Source organism: Pantherophis guttatus, chromosome 2 (assembly GCF_059756535.1).
Source record: "Pantherophis guttatus breed Tessera chromosome 2, ASM5975653v1, whole genome shotgun sequence".
NCBI lineage: Eukaryota > Metazoa > Chordata > Lepidosauria > Squamata > Colubridae > Pantherophis > Pantherophis guttatus.
Genome location: NC_142064.1, coordinates 111,843,729 through 111,865,086, shown reverse-complemented (window position 1 = coordinate 111,865,086; position 21,358 = coordinate 111,843,729). Strand labels below are relative to the sequence as shown.

The following is a 21,358-nucleotide window of genomic DNA, read 5'->3' as shown; positions in this document are numbered from 1 at the left end:
TTGGCATTCCGTTGTCCAGTTCAAAGGCTGTTTGGGCTTTGGTTTCCCCTCCCCTTTTGTTTTTAGGAGGTTGGTTATAGAAAGGGCAATTTGAGCAAAGGTGGGAATAAATTGGTGGTAAAAGTTAGCAAATCCCAGGAAGCTTTGAAGCTGCTTGCATGTGTGGGGCATTTCCCAGTCAATTACAGCTTGGACTTTTTGGGAATCCATTTCTATTCCTTGGTGTGAAACGCAATATCCCAGTTAACCAATCTTTTCCTGGTGGAATTTGCATTTAGAGAGCTTGGCATAGAGCTTTGCTGTGTGGAGTTTATTTAGGACTGCCCTGAGTAATTTTACATGTTCTTCTTTTGTCTCTGTATAGATTAAAATGTTGTTCAGGTAAACCAGGACCCCATTATATAAATGTTCAGGGAGCACTTAATTTATTAGCTTCATGAATACAGCTGGGCTCCTTGTAATCCAAAAGGAAGTACCTTAAATTGGTAACAGCCCAATGGTGTGTTAAATGCCATTTTCCACTCGTGCCCCTCCCTTATTCTTATTCGATAATATGCCTCTCTCAGGTCTAGCTTTGAAAAGATTTTTCCTTGGGAGAGGTGTGCCAGCATGTCCTTCATAAGGGGGAGGAGGTACATGTTTTGTATGCTTATTGTGTGAAGTTCCTATAATCTATGCATAATCTCATAGAGCCATCTTTTTTTTCTCTGAAAAGTACTGGGGCTGCGATTTTTGGGTGTGCTGGTTCAATGAACTCTCTTTTCAGGTTTTTGTCAAGCTCTTAATTCTGTCAGTTCTCTAAAAGGACATGCAATATATCCCAAAGAAAGCTTTGCCCCTGGCAGGATTTCGATTGTGCAGTCAGTAGCATGGGTGGATGGGTGGGAGTTTGTCAGAAGCCTTTTCCCTGAAAACCTCAGCTAGGTCTCTATATTCCTTTGGTATATCCCCATTTGGCATTCCCCAACCGGGCATTGCTGCTTTGCGGTCAAGCCCCTGCTTCCGGTCTCCCTTTTTGTCGACAGCAAAAGTAACTGAAATCTGATTTTATTCTTCTAGGAGGGGTTGGATACTAATTTTCTTCAAAAGAATGCAAATGAATGAATTTTTGCTAATGTAATTTAATTAAGGAATTTGCATTGAGCCATTGAATCATTGCTCGTGTGAAAGGTTACCCCCTGGTGTCTGAGAAGGGTACTGAGATAAAGGTCTTTTGTACTTTAGTTCCAGGTTCCATATTAGATACAAAGCTTATTGCCGTTGTCGTCTATAAAGCATCTTTTTTTGAATCCTTTCCATGTTTCTATCTCCTGGAAAAGTCTGTCTCCTGGGCATAAGGTGGGCACCATCTGTCGGTGTCCATGGATGGTGTAGTTCGCCTGCAGTCTGGCACCTTTCACTGCACACTGAATGAAGTTGTTCTTCATCAGTTCCAGCTCATAGGAGTCTGGGAGAATCTTCATATAGTCCCCAATGAAACTGATACCGTATCCTTTGCTGTTATAGCCCCGGGTGTGAGCTCCTACCCAGTGCCAACCCCGGCCTTGGTAGAGGTAGCCATCATTGCCAAAAACAAAGCTGTGCACAAACAGAAGAAAAGTATCAAGAAAAGCAATGTAAACAGCTTGTGGAATTTTTCCAATTTCATAAAAAGAAATGCACTTTAAAAACACTTCTAGGAAAAATAAAAACCATGTAAAAATGTACAGCTTTGCTGAACGAGTAGAAAGATAAGTATCTATCTATCAAAACCAAATGGATGTGGAAGTGAATATTATTTAAATAAGCCTTCCTAGAAATAAACAGTAATCTATATGATTTATACTAGCTGGATAACCGTGCTTCGCTACGAAACTATGTGACAGGGCTTGATAAATTGACACTTAAAGATTGAAAATTAATGAGTAGTTATGATTGGCCTCTCCTCTCCTCTCCCCTTCTCTCTTTCAGGCTTGCCCCACAGAAGCCTTCCCATCCTATCCCCTGGTTGCTGCTGTGAAAGTAAAACTGAAACTCCTCTCCTCTGCTTGTGTTTTGTATTTGAAACAGATTTCTTTTGAGGTATGCTGGGGGAGTAGAACTCCTTAGCATCAGAGGGCTGTTAATAATAATATAGGAAATACTAATGCTCTGATGATCATTTTGAAAAATCCTTTCTTAGTGAGCACCTAGAAGTTAAGAGGAACATACGTGGCAAATTTCAAGTTTGTAGGCTTGCAGTTCTGGAGATTTTGTGATTAAGGCGTGAGTGGTATATGTATAGGATTGCTGCTTCAAACCAAACATTGATAGAGGAATGCAAGACAACATGCAGATGGATGATCTATGCTCATCTTTGATCTATTAAAGTTGTTCAAATGTAGAGCTCCCCAATGTAATTTGAACAGGGAAGAATTTTTTCCCTGGATTAATTGGAATTTTGCTCTTCACATTTTACCCTACTGTAAATGCAGTAAGCAATTTTTAATAGTCTAAATATAAAATACATTTTACAATATGATTTGATAAAATGCTATTAAAATGTCCAGCTAGTTTGTTTATTGGAAATGCATATTGCATAAAGACACTCCTACCTGTAGCCAATATCATCCCAATCACGGTAATCTTGGTGGAATCGCTGCATACTTCGCATGTCAGCTGCACATGAGGAGAAGTTTCGGCATGGCTTAGAAGGGGTGCTGGTGTGGTGGATGTAGACAAAGCCCAAGGGTAGCTTAAGTTGAGTGGGTGTTCCTTTATAAGGACGAGCCCCCCATATGCACCGTGGGATTATGGCAGGACATTCTGTAGGAGAGTGGGGAGAAAAACATCAGAGCTGAAGGGCAAAAGAAGAAACATTGCAGCATACCAGAGAGCAGCTTTAGTGCCAGGATACTGCTGATAATGCAGTGCCTACTATCAAATCACCCAGTATTTGATAGCAAAGTGGTAGCAAGAATCCAGAGATGAGCAAGAAATTATAAATATTTATAAAATCAATTATGACAGACAGTATAGAGAGGAAGACTTCCAACTACTATATGTGTAACAGTGTGAGAAGTTGCCCTTCCCAAATCATATTGAACCATAGACAGTACTTTTTCTCCCAGTACATAGTCAAACTATGGATATTGTTATCCCAACCACCTGGCTTCTAAACTTGACAGCTTAAAGTGAAACCTGACAAATCCAGGGAAGTGAAGGTGACAGTGGCACCTGTTCCTTATAACTAAGCAGTATACACAATATCAGGAGCAGGGGTAAAATGTACTTACCTTTCCTACCGGCTCGCTGATGTGCATGTGCCATCATCTGCGCATGCACAGATGGTAAAAATGGACATGACAATGTCCCGGTTTGGGGGGCAGAGCCACCCATCACTGGCGCTACCAGCTCTAAGAACCACCCGCTGCCAGCACTACTGGCTTCCGCGAGCCAGATAGAGCCAGCAGCATTTCACCCCTGATCAGGAGTAATGTGTTTCTCAATGCCATAAATGTGCATAGTAGGAGACATGCTTGCTCTCATGTCCTGCTTGAGAGTTCCCATTGGCATTCTACTTGCAATAGAATTAAGACATTCTTAAGCATCTTCTGTCAGTTAGCCAACGTCAACCTCCCCCCACTTGCCCCAAGTGAGTGTATAACCCTCAGTGAGACACAATATGCTAGACTGAGTTACTGTGTCAGGGAATAAATAGTAGGACAGCAAAATATTGTGATGGGCCTAGAAAGAATATTGTGGCAGGTGGTGGCTGAAGGCCAGTATCTTTTCATTAGCTCCACAATGTCTGGATGGATGGTTCAAGAGCCTGAGAAGGGGTTTCATTTAACTAACAGTATCTGTTGACACTGCAGGAACTGTTCTTCACATGGCATGAGATGTTTGCTTAGAATGGACTGTAAGAAGAGGAGAGTATGTAAGTGTTGCAAATAAGTAAAATAAATGACCTCACTTGAACTAATTACCAGCAATGCAGTATCTCAAACATCAGCAATAAGTGAAATGATCCTATCAGGATGTCTATTTTTCTAACAAGTGACATACCTACATACATCGTCATGAACTCATCAACAGCTTGTTTTGCCAGAAATGTCAGTTCCTTGTCTGTGATTCCTTCAAAGAGGGAGCTGGTTTCATTCATCTTCCAGAGAAAGCGCAGAGCATTTTCTACCTGCTCCTGTAGCTTTTCTTTACTCAGCAGTGCTGCAAAAATTTTTCTGCGGAAGTTGCTCCGCATCTTTTCTTCCCCATCCAAGCCCTTAGAGCCATAATAGTCATTCAGCAGAACACTGATATTGGATGGTGGATCAACCTTCTCTATCAAGTAAGTGCCCAAAATAAAGCCATCCATTGCACCATTGATAACAGCATCAGGCATATATGAGGGAGGACCCATTAAGATAAAAGTACAGGGTTCAGAAATACTATCCCAACAGCCATTTGGTCCCAGGGCTACCTGGCTTTGCTTAGAGTAAAACAAGAGAAAAGTCATTCCAAGGTCTGCTGAAATTGTGCTGGTGAGGGGATCCAAAGAAAGCCGTGATTCTTCTCCAGAACTGTTTGGAGGACCAGTGATCAAAGGTTTCTCAGGCAGAGTCAGCTCATTTTTCATTTTCAATCCAGCTGCTATTCCAGCAAGTAAAGGACTAATTGAAACTGTGGTTCCATCAGGAGTTAAGACTACCCCATGTTCCACTTGGGAGCCATCAAGCGTATGATTCACTAGATTTTTTAAGAATATTCTCTTTGCCTTACTCAGGTAAGGAAAGTCCAAGGTCCTGGAAGTCATTGGACCAAGAACAAACTGGCAAATTTTTCTATTACAAAACTCCAATTCCTGGTACAGCTCTGCCATAATTAGGTCTGGGGTTTCTTTCAAGTGGAATTCCACATCATTCAGAATTTCAATCACAGTGTCCATATGAAGTATCAAGTTACCTGAAAACAGTAGGATCACAGTTAGAGTAGCAAGCAGTGAGTGAGAAGGGGCAACTAAAGCATATGGGTTATGCACTCTTGTATAGAACATTCTGAATGAAATTGTACTTGCACAAATAGCTGGAATATCTGGCCAATAACACAGAGAGAAGCAAATTTTGAAATGGACCCAGGTGTTTTGTAATGACAAAATGAAGCTAAGGCTGATGATATGGTGGACTGTGGAATAGAAAGAAGTGAATTGTTCCCTTATGAAACAGCCATTTGTGTCTGCATGTGGATTACAACTAGAGGATTTCCTGACAAATTATTTCTCTAAAAGACAAAAATTAATGTCCAGGCAGCAACCAACTTTAATTTCCATCCCATCATACACTTTCATAAAATAAGAGAACATATTCTTGATAATGAACATTTCTGCCATTAACATTTCTCCACGCAGACTGGAATTTCTTTGTTGTACATTTTTTTGGTTAAATTTAACCAATAAATTGAACTTCACCTACTAAAACCCAAACATGTTAAATACACAAGAAACCCTAACCAAGGGTTTTTTTGTGTGAAAGAAAATGTTTTTTTTAAAAAGGAGTAGTGCATATTCTCAAATGACAAAATGATATTTTTACCCTAAACCTGCTTACATATTGGATGACTATTGCAAATTATGCCACATTACTTTGCACAAAACCTCTGTGGTTCAACTGGTATTAAAGGGAAAAGAGAAAATCTCATTGAACTGAGCAGAATTTACTCTATATGCCTAATTATATCAGACAATGAATTATGCTTTTGGGGGTTCAATTATGGGTAAGACTTATTTGAACCATCAAATACTACATATACTGTATTTCATAGGAAATACAGTACATCTTAATTTTTTTAAAAGCAGTGTATTTCTGGATACTGATTGTGCTTTCAAAATATGCTTTAACCAGTAATATGATGTAAGTCTGTAGGAGTTAAGAAGTACAAGTCTATCATCCAAGGTTTATCTGCCTTACTGGTGAAAACTTACTGGATGACTTTGGGCCAGTCATATCCAACCTACCTTACAGGATTGTTGATACGAGCAATAAAATGAAAGGAGACACCTCCTCCCTCCATGTAAGACCTGTTTTGAACTCCTAGACAAAAGATATATATAAAACGAATGGTAACAACACAGCCAGCCATATTTTAGCCTAGGATGTTCTGCAAATCCAGTCTGTGCAGTTTAGTTTATGATTGTCTTATGCAAACTCATCTAATGTATTACCTCAGTAAGCTATACAATAGTTCCTTTTTCCATGTAATAATGCTATCAGGATTGTTATTTCATTCAGCCACCTCAAATTAAATCAGTGGAAAGGGAGGAGCTGATTACAAAACAGTAAATTTCCCAAATGTCCCCTGTTCCATTGCACTTGCTCTTTGTCAGCATGCCCTACACTTCAGCATTAAGATAAGGCATGGATGGGATAGAAAGACTGACCTGAATCCAGAAGGCAAGGGGCAGCCTAGGCCATGCTTTCCCAACCCAGTGTTCTATCTGATTACAAACGTCTCTTCTCTAGCTAGCATATTGTTTTTTTAAGATATAAGATTCAGCATATCTTGTGGGGAAAAACTGATCAATGGAAGAGCAGTGGGACCTTTCCAGGGTGAATTGCCGGGGTGAATTGCCGGGGTGACGGTTGATACCCCCAGACTTATTGTCATGGGGGATTTCAACCTACCATCCGCAGGTGAGGTGTCAGAGGTGGCTCAGGAGTTCATGGCTTCCATGGCGGCCATGGACCTGACCCAGTTAGTCCAAGGCCCCACTCACATGGGGGACACACTTCGTCTCTGGTCAGTGGTTGAATGATCTTGGTAGAGGGGACCTAGACATTAAACCCTTGTCATGGACAGATCATTCGCTCCTTCACTTGGACTTTCCAGCCGCTTCCCCCCGCTGCAGGGAGACGGAACCGACCAGATGGTTCTGTCCCAGGTGCTTGATGGACCCCAAAAGGTTCCTGATGGAGCTTGGGCTGTTTCCTGAGACCCTGGCACATGACTCGATCGAAGACCTGGTGGCTACCTGGGAGAGTGCGGCCGCAGGAGCTTTGGACTGCGTCGTGCCTTTGCGACCTCTGACCCAATGCCGATCTCAATTGGCTCCTTGGTTCTCCGAGGAGCTGAGAGAGATGAAGCGTCGGAAAAGATGCCTAGAGAGCATCTGGAGGATTAGTCAATCCGATTCTGACCGGACACTTATATCAAGGTCTTATATCAAGACCTACCTAGTGGCGATAAAAGCGGCGAAATCTAACCATTTTTCTGCTCTTATCGCATCTGCAGAGAACCGCCCAGCCGCTCTGTTTAGGGTGACCCACTCCCTTCTTCGGGGGGTGAGTGCGGGAAGATCCCTTGCAGGGTCGAGCTGAGGATTTTGTGCAATCCCTGCATGATAAAGTTGCTCGGATTCGGGAAGGCTTGGACTCTGACTGGATGAGTCCAGGGGAGGAGACGAGGGTAGGTCTTGAGAATATTATCTGGGAGGAGTTTGATCCTGTGGCTCCCGAGGGTACAGCACGGAAACGGCATTGGTCGCATTGGTGGATGATCTCTGGAGGGCTTGGGACAGGGGTTGCTCCTCTGTCCTGGTCCTATTAGATCTCTCAGTGGCTTTTGATACCATCGACCATGGTATCATACTGCACTGGTTGAGGGGGTTAGGAATAGGGGGCACCGTCCTGCGGTGGTTCTCCTCCTTCCTCTCCGACCGTTCGCAGTTTGTGTTGGCAGGGGGGCAGAGGTCGACCTCGAGGCGCCTCGCATGGAGAGTGCCGCAAGGGTCGGTTCTCTCGCCCCTTCTGTTCAACATTTATGTGAAGCCGCTGGGTGAGATCATCCCTGGTTTTGGGGTAAGAGTCCATCAGTACGCTGATGACACTCAGCTGTACATCTCCACCCCAGACCACCCCAACGATGCCCTTGATGTGATGTCTCGCTGCCTGGAGGCCGTGCGGGTCTGGATGGGGAGAAATAGGCTCAGACTCAACCCTTCCAAGACCGAGTGGCTGTGGCTTCCGGCGTCCCGATATAGTCAGCTGGTGCCATGGCTGACTATTGGGGCTGAATCTTTGCCCCCCACAGAGAGAGCTCACAATCTGGGTGTCCTCCTGGATGCACGGCTGTCTTTAGAAGAGCATATGATGGCCGTGGCCAGGGGGGCTTTTTATCAGGTTCGCCTGATTCGCCATTTCCAGCCCTTTCTGGACCAGGATGCCTTGCGCACGGTCACTCACACCCTTGTCACCTCCTGGCTGGACTACTGTAATGCTCTCTACATGGGGCTTCCCTTGAAGAGCATTCGGAGGCTCCAACTGATCCAGAATGCAGCCGAGTGGGTGGTTATGGGCACAACCTGTTGTGCCCATGTGACACCCCTTCTGCGCGAGCTGCACTGGTTCCCAGTGGTCTTTCGGGTGCGATTCAAGGTGCTGGTTACCACCTTTAAAGCGCTCCATGGCATAGGACCCGGGTACCTTCGAGACCGACTGCTGCCACCAATAGCCTCCCATCGGCCAGTCCGCTCCCACAGAGAGGGTCTCCTCAGGGTGCCATCAGCCAAGTTATGTCGGCTGGCGACACCCAGGGGGAGGGCCTTCTCTGTGGGAGCCCCTGCCCTGTGGAATGAACTGCCCCCGGAAATGCGTAAGATCTCCGACCTCTGTGTATTTCGCTGTGCTCTCAAGATCCTGCTGTTCCGCCAGGCCGGACTATCAATGTAATGGTTTTAAATTAGGTGTTTTAAATTTTTGGGGTTTTAAATTTGAGCCAAAACTATTTAATAATTTTAATTATTTTTAATTGATGTCTGTCTTTGTGCGTTTAATAGGCTGTGCACTGCCTTGAGTCCTTCGGGAGAGGGTATAGAAGGTATAGAAATAAAATAATTATTATTATTATTATTATTATTATTATTATTATTATTATTATTATTATTATTATTTAATCTTTAGTGAGATTCACAGCCTTTGAGGCTGGTTAATAGCTCAGCAGCTCGAGTCCTAACCAAGGACCTAGGAACTGTTAAGGTATCGTCGGAGGATGTAAGCTGTTCCGAGTAAGGTGGTTTTTTGTAGAGTCAAAATGTTCAAGTCTGGTAAATTTAGAATTTCTAAATAGCGGGGTAGCCCTTTGGGTATTGCTCCAAGGGCTCCAATTACAATCGGGACAACACACGATTTCTTTTTCCATAGTCGCTCAACTTCAATTTGCAAGTCCCGGTACTTTGTGATTTTTTCTTGCTGCTTATCTTCAATCCGTGCATCACCAGGTATTGCAATGTCAATGAACCATACTTTTTTCTTTTCAACTATTGTTATGTCAGGTATGTTGTGGACCAAGTGCCTGTCAGTCTGAATCCTAAAGTCCCACAAGATCTTGAGTTTCTCATTCTCTAAAACTTTCTCAACCTGATGGTCCCAGTGGTTTTTGCTGTACTCAAATCCAAACTTCTGGCACAATTTCCAGTGAATTATTATTATTATTATTATTATTATTATTATTATTATTATTATTATTATTATTATTAATCAGACCATTGCCTCAAATGCTGCAGTCAAAATACTGTAGTATAACTGATAGAAAAATGATAAAGAAGAAAATGATACATTTTCATTTTCCTAATATGCATGTGGAACCATGGTTGGACTCATTTGCAGTCCCACCACCACTATCCCTAGCGCTTCTGTCCTTCTCCAGTCGTTTATTTATTTGTTTTGTTTTTTATTAAATTTATTTGCCACCCATCTCATCAGAGATGATTCTGGACAGCTTACAAACATTAAAACTAATAGTACACATTAAAATAATAAAACAATAACATAATACTGTTAAAAAACAGGGAGGAGGGGGACACAAAGCACACAGGGAGAGGTGGAGTCTTTCCTAATCCAATCCAGAAGGGTTCCCCGGTTGGGGCTTCAGGCTAAATGGCAGAGCCAGGTTTTCAAGCCCTTACAGAACTTGCTTTTTACCCAAGCAGTTTGGTGAAAATACTGTATTATTAGATTAGGTTGCCTGCAAGAGAAAGTGATCTGCTAACTCAAATGTTACCTGCATGGGCTGTGCTGAGACAAAATTCCATCATTGGCACAAGTCCCAGCCATATCAGGAACATCCTGTTCGTGGTGTGAAGGATAACTTACGAAAATGCACCTGCAAGGCAAGGAAAAGGAAAATGAGGAAGGAAAAATAAATAAAAGGTAGTGGGTTGGGCCACACAAATAGCTCAAAGTCCAATCAGGAAGGCAGCCTGATCATTGGACTCTGTCCCACATTATTCTGGGAATCTGCTAAAAAAGCTGGTAGGCCAGGAATGTCCATTTCTTTGCTGGGACGGAAACTCCTGAGACTTTGTGAAATGGTGGTTTTCCCATTCAGAGTTTCTGCAGTCTGCCGAGATCTCTGGTTGAGTCAGCCTGCATTTTGGAAACAGGGAAACCAGCTCCTCCCTCCCCTGTTATGACAGGGGCACAACTTGTGCTGCTGCAATATAAACACAGACATCCAAGCAACTTCTTGAGTGCACATATGCATGCCCAGGGAGTTCATTCTTTGCTAAACTTTAATGCTGTGTACTAAACAATTTGCTCCTCTATGTCAGATCTGTACTGAATTCAGCCTTGCTTCTCAAATTAAAGTGCCAGCTGGGACCAAAGGTGTCAGTTATCAGTTTAAACTAATATAGCAGCTGTGTCCTTTCCTTTAAAATGTTGATTTTTCTTATATACACTTTGATTTTCAGATTAGTTTCCTGTAATACTTGGGTACAGGATTGTCGTTAATGAATTCCTTGTAGCTACAGATGGCCTACATCCACCTATTTTTGTGGTCAATTTTTCTCCAGTTATGGAACAACCCTCCCCTTGCACTTTTTGATCCATATTGTCCCTTGAGATTATCAAAGGATTTATTGGGTGAATTTAATTTTGTTTTTGTTTTCTTTCAAGAATCAGAGGAACTATAATACAACATCACTGACATGTGCTGCATTGGCCAAATGTGGACTAGATGAGCTTCAGAAATATCCCCATCTTTTTGTTAGAAATAGATGCTAACTATTTGTTAGAAATAGTTCTAACTTTTGTTAGAAATAGATGCTAACTGAAGCAACTACCCCTCCCCCATCCTTAAAACAGAATAACAGAGTTTGAAGGGACTTCAAGCCCAGAGAACCTTTTTGGTGCTGAGTGCCCAAAGTGCATCCGTGCGCCAGTGGTGGGTTGATCCCGGTTCTATCTGGTTCTATAGGGAGGCTCTGCCCACCCGCCACAATGTCATCATGGGTGATCTGCGCATGTGCAGAAGCTTCTGCGCATGTGTAGAAATGCAAGCGAAACGAGCGTGCATGTGTGCTCCTGCTGTGAACCAGTAGTAAAGGTAAGTGGAACCCACCCCTGGTGCGCGTGTGCCCAAACCCCCAAAATGTAATGTGAGCGCCCCCGCACATGCACCCGTGTTCATGCGCACATGTCCCCTGCGCATGCGCCCCATCCCCCTGTGCTCTGTTTTGGCTTCCATGTTGGTGCAGGAGGCTTTCCAGGCCCAAAATGGGGCACAGGGGGGCCTCCCATGCCCCCCCACGCCCCCTCGTGCTCCATTTTAGGTTCCAGGTTGGTGCGGGCAGCAGGTGGGGCGCGCTGGGGGGAACCTGTGGAGATCAGGGAAGCCCCCCCCACGCATTCACGGCAGAGACTCAAGGACCAGCTGGCTGGTGTGCACACATGCGCGGTGAAGCTGGGCTGGAGTGATGGCTGGCATGCTCGCAGAGAGGTGGCACGCATGCCATATGTTTACCATCATGGTTCTAGCCTAACCCCCTGTCAGGCAGGAGACCCTATACCAGTGTTGGCGAGCCTTTTCAGCACCAAGTTCCAAAATGGGAGTGCATGTGTGTGCATGCATGCCGCAAACTGGAAGAGCATCCGCCCAGTGCACATGTGTACACACACATGCACACCTGAAGACTAGCTGGCCAGTGCATATGCGCTCCCTGGAAACCAGAAGATCATCTTCCCAGTGCGTGCATGCACACCAGGCAGCTGCTCTTCTGGTTTCCAGTGTTCCCCCATGCACAAAGACCAGCTGGCCAGAGCACATGCGCACACTGGAAACCAGAAGAGCAGCCGGCCGGTGGGTATGCACGCACCAGGAAGATGATCTTCTGGTTTTTGGTGCACGCATGCGCACTAGCCAACTGGTCTTCCAGTTTCTGGCACAGATGCAAGCACAAAGACCAGCTGGCTAGTGCATGTGCGCGCACCGTAAAATGGAAGATCCTGTTCCTGGCACGCACATTCGCACCAGGCGGCTGCTCTTCTTGTTTACGGTGCTCACACACAAGTGAAGACCAGCTGGCCGGCACGCCGGAACCTGGAAGAGCAACGGGCCCGGAGAGATGGCTCTGTGTGCCACTTCCAGCACGCATGCCATAGGTTCGCCATCATGGCCCTATACCTGTGATGGCGAACCTTTGGCATGTGTGCCACAGGTGGCACGCGGAGCCATTTCTGCGGGCACACGAGCTGTCATCCTAGGTCAGCTCCACCGTGCATGCGTGTGTGCCTCCTGCCAGCCAGCTGATTTTCGGGTGTCTGCCACACATGGGGGAGATGCGCGCGCATGGCCATTCCACCCCACTGCTCCCAGGAGTCTCCATGCAGCCGTTTTGGATGCCAGGTAAGTACAGGGCTCGCTCGGAGGCTGTGGGACGGCGAAAAACGGGTCTACCAGAAGTCTGTAAACAGGCCATTTCCGGCCTCCGGAGGGCCTCCAGAGGACCTCCAGAGGACTGGGAGAGGCCTTTTTCACCCTCCTGGAGACTCCAGGAAAGCCTCCAGAGCCTGGGGAGGGCGAAAAACGGACCTACTGGAAATCCAGAAATGGGCCGTTTCTGGTCTCCGGAGGCTTTAGGGAGGCCTGCTAGGCCCAAAAACAGGGTGTGGGGAGGTAGGGGAGTGTGTGCAGGAGATAGGGGAGTGCAGGGAGGTTGCACGCACCTGCACAGGGGGGTGGGGCAACACGGAGGAGTTGCACACGTATGCACGGGGGGCAGGACGTTTGTGGGGGGCATTGCATTATGGGTGTGGGCACATACGTGTGTGCTATCAGGCATGCACGTGTGCTTTTGGCACCTGAGGAAAAAAAGGTTAGCCATCACTGTCCTATACTATACTATACTATACTATTCTATACTATACTGATTGGAAATTTCTCCTTAGTTCTAGATTGGATCTCTCCTTGATTAGTTACCATCCGTAACTTATTTTTTGTCCTGCCCTCAGCTACTTTGGAGAATAGGTCCATACCTTCTTCTCTTTGACGCCTTCTCATATTCTAAAACTGATATCATATCATCCCTAATCTTAGACACACCCAATTCCTGTAACTGTTTATCATATGTTTTAACCACCAGTCCACTAATCATCTTTATTGCTCTTCTCTGAACTCTAGAGTCTTAACATCTTTTTTTGTATCACGGTGGTCAAAACTGGATGCAGTATTCCAAATGTGGTCTTACCACAATTGTTGCACCACTAGCAACACCTAGTGTTCTTATTCATTCTGATGTAAAAGAATTAGATTTTCCTGGGGCCCTCCACAATTTCAAGGTGCTCCCGAATGCTTTCCCCTGTGTCAAAGCAGAATCATTGAAGGAGATGGATTCTTTCTTCCCTTCCTCCTGAAGGACTTAAAGAAATTCAAGAAATGACCAGAACAGATATCCCTAAATAGGACTGTTACCATGTCACTGAGTAAAGTGAAGTAGGACTGTTGTAGTGTCAACTGATCAAAGTGAAATGTAAATAGCTTTCTACCTTCTAAACTTTAAGATAATAGAATAGAACATTCTGTAATAATGGAGGGTCATTTTGTTGATTGCACCCTGATTGCTGGGCTTCACACAAGTAAATCATACTAGGTTTTCTGAATATTAAATAGAACTCATAAAGCTCTTTGATTGAATTGGGCAACCAAATGATTACTGTGAAGTGCAAATGAGTTTTGTGTGGCATCTTCTTGCTTTTTGTTTGCAAAAGTTCACATAGGCTAAAACTCAGTGCCTGTAATAAGAATTTTATGACTCAAATACAGTCATATTTAATCATATAACAATAAATACCTGGAACTGATATTAGTTATATATGACAAATCTAATTGATTGCAATGGACTTATTCTATACTGAGACTGAATCCATGCAAATATAATTCAAATTATTTTGAAACTGATAGTGTAATATATCCAAAAAGCAATTCTTTTGCCCATGTTGACCAATGAATGATAAAGCACCAAAGTCTAGTTTTAAGGTGAATCCACCTAGTCTTTTAATTCCAATGGGCAGGTGCAATTCATATCTGGAACTAGTAGACTGTAGACTGCACTTCCCTACTTCCATTTTAATGCCAAACAGTACTTGCTCATTAAATTTACACTATATCCAGTTTTTCTTTATACCTGAATGTCTCCTAGCAAACTAAATGAAGCATAATTAACTAAAATTACCATAACATATAGTTATATATAGAGAGAGCCATGGTGACACAGTGGTTAGAATGCAGTACTGCAAGCTACTCCTGCTGACCGCCAGCAGTTTGAATCTCACCGGCTCTGCTGACTCTGTAAACTGCTTAGAGAGGGCTGTAAAGCACCTCAAAGTGCTATTGCTATATATGTCTGTCCAAATGACCCTTGGAAAAATGGAGCTATCATTGGCAATAACAATTAAGCAAGCAGCTATGTACAACATCTGTGCTTCAACAGCAGAATATTTGTTATTAGGAACAGCCAATCAGAGCTCTGAGTTACTTCTCTGTAACTCAGAAGTATCTAACTTCCTAGTGCTGGCAATTCAGGGACCTATAATATGATCCAATAAGATATTCCAAGATAAGGGAATGCTAGTCTACAGAGTGAATCCCACAAGTGATTTTAAAAAGTTCTATTTCCAGATCACAAATTTCTGAGTAGCGGAACTAGCAGTATCTGACACAATGCTCTCCACTTTTTTCCTGTTCATTTCTAAGGAGGTTTTAAGAAGAGACAGGACAATCATTTGTCTGAAATGGTATAGGATCCCTTGCTTGAGGAGGGGGTTGGACTAGAACAGCGATGGCTAACCTTTTTTCCATTGCATGCCAGGAACAGAGGGAGGGGCACACACATGTGCCCACACCCATAATTCTATGCGCCCTGCCCCCGTGCATGCCCGCACGCCCCCCCGCTCCCCCTGCTCCTGGCATGTGATGGCACTGTAGGCCCGTTTTCTGCTCTCCCCAGCCTCCAGAGCCTTTCTAGGAGTCTGGGGAGGGCAAAAATGTCATGCACGCTGGAGCTTAGCTCTCGTGCCCACCGATATGACTATGCGTGCCACAGATTCACCATCACGGGACTAGAAGATCTCCAAGGTCCCTTCCAACTCTGTCACTCTGTATTCTGTAATTCTGTTCCTAAAGATGGGGTTTGATTAAGGTGACCAGACGTCCCGCTTTTGGCGGGACAGTCCCGATTTTTAGCAATTTGTCCCGCGTCCCGCGGCATTTTAAAAAAGTCCTGATTTTTCATTCTGCCTCCTGAGTCCCGGCTGCCTCCTGAGTCCCAGCTGATGGCTAGAGGAAAAAAAACTGTTTAAACTCTTGCCGCGGGGCTTCAAAGGGCCGACCTACAGCTGATCAGTGTTAAAAGAAAACAAATGAGTAGACCCATGCCTGCAAAAATAGAAAAAACAGCCCCTTACAGCTTCTGCATAGGTTAATTGGCTGAAAAGAGTTCCCGGAGCAGATTTTTTTTCCCCTAGCTATGCTGAAAAAGCGAAAGCGAAAGTAGAGCTGCAACGTGACAAAATGAGGCAGAGAGAGATTTCTTTTTCCTCACCAAAAAAGGTAGGTGCAAAACTGCAAACAATGGGAAATTTAGGGCAAAAGAGGAGAGTTCAAGATTTTAAAACACAAAAGAAAAAAAGCTCTATTTAACTAGGAAATTGTAATAATTGAGATACTATTAATAATTGTATATTGTGTTGAAAGCAGAAATGGTTAAGTTGTGGTTGGAGGAATATATGGGGGAAATTATTTGGTTTATTATTATTGGTAAATATAATTAATTGATTTGTAAGAAATTGGATTGCATGGAAATAATTGGAATATTCATGTTCATATTGATTAATATACAAAAAAGATAGTTATATAACTAATTGATTTATATGAAAATGTTGAATTTGTATTAAACAACTGTATTACATAATTACATAATTGACCAATGTGAGGATGGATTTAAAAATAGATGACAATGGGAAGGGGTATAATATAGAATAGAAGGGAAAAATTGAATTTGATTAAGATTAGAGATGAGGATGAAGGGTAATATTGGTTTTTTAAAAAAATAAATGAGGAATAAATATGGCAAAAAGGAAATATAGAAATTGTAAATTTAATTGAAATGACTAAACACTGTTTAAATTTGTGAACCAGCCAAATATTCTGTTCAAAGAAAATACACTGTATGTTTGTATGTGTGTTTCTAATTATTGCTATTTATTTATATTTGTTCTCTTTTATTCTTTAAAGTTTAACAATTCATTCTTTATCTTAATATCTTTATATTTGCTTGGGGTTGCCTTTCTTCCCTTTCATCTTTTTTATTGTACAGCAATCTTTCTCCTCAAACCTCTCTCTTTTCTTTCCTTCTTACTTTCTCTTCCCCCCACCCTCTTTTTCTCCTCCCTACTTCCTCTTCCTTTCTCCTCCTCCTCTCTTCCTCCCTCTCTTACCCTCACTCCTACTCTAATTTCCCTTCCTTCATCCCTCTCTATTGCTGTATACTTTAATGCATATGGACTACTCAGAGGGCTGAAAAAGTTATTTTTGACTGGTCCTCGCACTTTTGACCAGTCCTCGAACTTACGACTGTCCTCACATTTTACATTTTTGCCCTATCTTGTCATCATGGTGAAGAGAATCAGTTGTGAAATGAGTGACATGGTTGTTAAGAATGCTGCACAGGGATAAATGTGAGGATGGTCATAAGTGTGAGGACCAGTCAAAAGTCAGAAATGACTTTTTTCAGCCCTCTGGTTAGTTCTTTTGTGCATATGGACTACTCAGAGGGCTGAAAAAGTTATTTTTGACTGGTCCTCGCACTTTTGACCAGTCCTCGAACTTACGACTGTCCTCACATTTTACATTTTTGCCCTATCTTGTCATCATGGTGAAGAGAAGCAGTTGTGAAATGAGTGACATGGTTGTTAAGAATGCTGCACAGGCATAAATGTGAGGATGGTCATAAGTGTGAGGACCAATCAAAAGTGCGAGGACCTGTCAGAAATGACTTTTTTCAGCCCTCTGGGTAGTCCTTTTGTGCATATGGACTACTCAGAGGGCTGAAAAAGTTATTTTTGACTGGTCCTCGCACTTTTGACCAGTCCTCAAACTTACGACTGTCCTCACATTTTACGTTTTTTTGCCCTATCTTATCACCATGGTGAAGAGAAGCAGTTGTGAAATGAGTGACATGGTTGTTAAGAATGCTGCATGGGCATAAATGTGAGGATGGTCATAAGTGTGAGGACCAATCAAAAGTGCGAGGACCTGTCAGAAATGACTTTTTTCAGCCCTCTGGGTAGTCCTTTTGTGCATATGGACTACTCAGAGGGCTGAAAAAGTTATTTTTGACTGGTCCTCGCACTTTTGACCAGTCCTCAAACTTACGACTGTCCTCACATTTTACGTTTTTTTGCCCTATCTTATCACCATGGTGAAGAGAAGCAGTTGTGAAATGAGTGACATGGTTGTTAAGAATGCTGCATGGGCATAAATGTGAGGATGGTCATAAGTGTGAGGACCAGTCAAAAGTGCGAGGACCTGTCAGAAATGACTCTTTTCAGCCCTCTGGTTAGTCCTTTTGTGCATATGGACTACTCAGAGGGCTGAAAAAGTTATTTTTGACTGGTCCTCGCACTTTTGACCAGTCCTCAAACTTACGACTGTCCTCACATTTTACGTTTTTTTGCCCTATCTTATCACCATGGTGAAGAGAAGCAGTTGTAAAATGAGTGACATGGTTAAGAATGCTGCACAGGCAATACTATCTTGTATGGCACCAATGGTATCAATGGCTGGAAAGGAAAATCAGCAAAAATGTAGAGGACAGAAATTAGGGTAAAGACTTTCACAAGGAGATGAACCCATAAGAAATGTAAATTGGTAGTGAAAAGTTATAACATTGGAATTAGACATTTAATAATTACTCTTTATTAAACTATATAAGCTCAATGACATATATTCTGTTGATGACAAAAGCGTAAATGTAAAATGTTAGGTGGGTTTGTAGGTGGTGGGTTTTTTGTTTGTCTTTGTATTGTATTGTCTTTATATCTGTGTTTATATTTTAATAATAAAAAAAAAATTAAAAAAAAAAAAAAAGAATGCTGCACAGGCATAAATGTGAGGATGGTCATAAGTGTGAGGACCAGTCAAAAGTGCGAGGACCTGTCAGAAATGACTTTTTTCAGCCCTCTGAGTAGTCCCTATACACATAGCCATGGCCACCCGGTCACATGACCAGCTAGCCACGCCCACCAGTCACATGACCTCCAAGCCACGCCCACAAAATAAGCCACGCCCACAATGGTGTCCCTCTTTACCAATGTTAAAATCTGGTCACCTTAGGTTTGATGCAATCAATACCAAAGGTATTGTTTAATATACACATGTCCAAAATGTGGCCAGAGGCTGCATGTGTCCCCACAAGGTTGTCAACTTTTAACATTATTATGTGTATTTACAGATAATTCTTGACTTATGACCACAATTGAGACTAAAGCAATACAGTTGTTAAGTGAGTTTTGCCGCATTTTATGATCTATCTTTCCACATTTGTTAAGTGAATCACTGCAGCTATTAAATTAGTAACACTGTTTTTAAGTGAATCTGGCTTCCCCATTTACTTTCCTTGTCAGAAGGTTACAAAAGTGATTACATGACCTCAGGACACTGTAATCATAAATGTGAGCCAGTTGCCAAGCGTCTGAATTTTGATCATGTGATCATGCAGTGATCAACTGCAACAGTTGTAAGTGTGAAAAATGGTCATGGGTTGCTTTTTTCAGTGCTACTGTAATTTTGAATGGTCACTTAATGAATGTTTGTAATTGAGGACTACCTGTGCATATTTTAAATATATTATACATTTAATGTATAGCTCAAGACAATTCACCCAATGCAGACAAGACAAGCCAAAAATTTTAATGCATAAATACCAAATAGATTAGAAATTAGTTTGAAGATTTTTTTTTGTCTAAATGTCCAGCCCAATTTTAGATTTTCCATTTTATTTTAAACATTCAATCCTATTTTTTGCAACATCTGGAAACAGTTCTGGGGAAATTGAAAGCTTGCAAATCCTTTGGGGACAGTGTGGTTGACTGAGGTCACCCAGAGATTGGGACACAAATAAAGTATCATTTATACAGAGAGGACACCTACCCACAAACTCTTTTCCATCAAAGCCTTACCCAGGAGAGATGTGAAGCAGTGACTGCTTTAAAACGGCTTCCATGAGCTAAGCCACTAAAGAAAATGCAAGCTGATACACAATTTAACCCAGATGAAAACACATTTTGTAAAAATTTGTCTGACTTATTCTTAGATGGCAGAGGAGTTGCATGCCTCCTAAAAATTCGAGAAATCTTTTTTATTCTTTCCAGTCCTATGAAATGTTAGCAAAACATAGATAAAAGAACTCGGAACTCCATTTATTTGTCCAACTGGCCTGCAGCAAGTAACTCCACGAAAACCGGGAAAAGGAGACTAAATTTGTTGGGAGGGGGAGGAAGTTGGCAGAAAAAAACTGTGTTTGCTGTAGAGAAACAAATCCAGAAAAAAAAATCCTTCAATACATCTCTATGGGACAGGCCGCTCAGCAGCTGCTTGCAATATTACTGTCTCTTCCATTCTAACCCCCCCTCTTCCTTCCCAGTCATGTGACCCAGAGCAAAGTTTTTATTTAGGGGTCAGAAAGAGTACCAGGAACTACATGCTTTCCCTGCCTTGTTGGTACAGCTTCATTACTAGAGGAAGGAATGATCTCGCAGGCTCAGAAAGCCCTGTATCTCCTTAGTCCATATGTCTGCATAACACAGATAGTCCTTGACTTATGACTGATTCCTTAGTGACCCTTCAAAATTCTGACCAACCTGAGAAAGGGACTTATGATCCAGACCAAGAGTTCTGACCATCACCCTCCCTCAGCAGTCATGTGACCACGCTTTGGACAGCCACATTTATGACTGTTTGCCTTCAAGTGACCTCAAGGTCACTTGACTGGATTTTACAAGTTTTGTCAAAAATCAGCAGTTATTTCTAGTTTTCAGCAAAACTGCATCCATAAGAAAACCATTGGTTTGCTTAATGACCATTGGGTTTGTTTTACAAACTACATTTGCTTAACGACTGCCCTAAAACCATCATAAAATTGGGTCAATCACATGACCAACCCATTTTACTACCATTATGATTTGAGACTATAATAGGCAGGTTTCATTATGGTTGTAACTCAAGGATTACCTGTAAGCAACAGAGAAAAGCTGCATAAGATATCATTATGTTACATCCTGCATTGGATATCAAGTAGTGTTCCCACAGTCTCAGTTAAATGTGGCAAAGATATAGAATCAGAAACACAAAGATTAGAAATTCTTTGGGACTGTAATGAAAGACTTAGATTGAGAACAGCAATCTGGTGGTTAGCGCTCTTTCTGGATGCCCACCCCAGATGTTCCTATAGAAAAATGAGCACTCACCTTCCTTCTGAAAGCGGCGGATTCACTGGTGTTTGCTTGGGCTTCCACAGATCTTATATAATCCCCTGAATTACACAAGCAACTTCCCCCTTTTCAGTACAGATGCTGTACCTGTTGTTTCTGCACTCTCGCCAGGCTGGTTGGCTCAGTATCAATCAACAGGAGCCGCCCAGAGGAACTCAGCCCTGCTCTCTGACTTGGTTGACCTTTGAAGGGAGATTCCTTGAGTGCTCAACACAGGGATCTGGCACAGTTCTGCTAGGAGTCACAATGAGGGCACCAGGAACAGCTATGCAGGAACTTGCTGGCCCATCTGGAATTGAGATGGGTGTGTCAGGCCTATAGAGTGCAGTGGAGGCTTGGTTTGCTAGACTCCCCCAAAGCCACGTTTGAGATCAGAATAGAGAAGGGTTCTTTTTGATGCTGTGTTTGATGCTAAAAAGTACCCCACCCACTCCAATATTTTAATGCAGGTCAAGACATTACCTGCCTTCCTTCTTCACTAGCTCATAAATATTTCTGTGTTTTGTGAGGAACATCTTTCTTTTTCTCCTGATTCCTTGTTCCTGAAACCCAACTAAGTCACAAACTTTATTTTCAATGTTGGT

At 42.8% G+C, this 21,358-nt stretch overlaps 1 protein-coding gene across 2 annotated transcripts; it reads right to left on the bottom strand.

Annotated features, from left to right (window-relative positions):
* Positions 1-1,101: 1,101 nt before the first annotated feature.
* Positions 1,102-21,056, bottom strand: PGLYRP2 (peptidoglycan recognition protein 2). 2 transcript variants are annotated; one of them, XM_034437808.3, is made up of 5 exons: positions 20,751-21,056; positions 10,009-10,110; positions 4,027-4,920; positions 2,574-2,784; positions 1,102-1,578 (listed from the first exon to the last, which is right to left on the bottom strand). In XM_034437808.3, exons 2-5 carry the CDS (start codon positions 10,070-10,072, stop codon positions 1,239-1,241), a joined length of 1,509 nt encoding a protein of 502 aa, XP_034293699.1. In that variant the 5' UTR covers positions 10,073-10,110; positions 20,751-21,056; the 3' UTR covers positions 1,102-1,238. The 2 variants fall into 2 exon arrangements, with proteins under 2 accessions (XP_034293699.1, XP_034293700.1); XM_034437809.3 differs by lacking the exon at positions 20,751-21,056 and adding an exon at positions 5,969-6,044 and having other exon boundaries at positions 10,009-10,104.
* Positions 21,057-21,358: the final 302 nt, after the last annotated feature.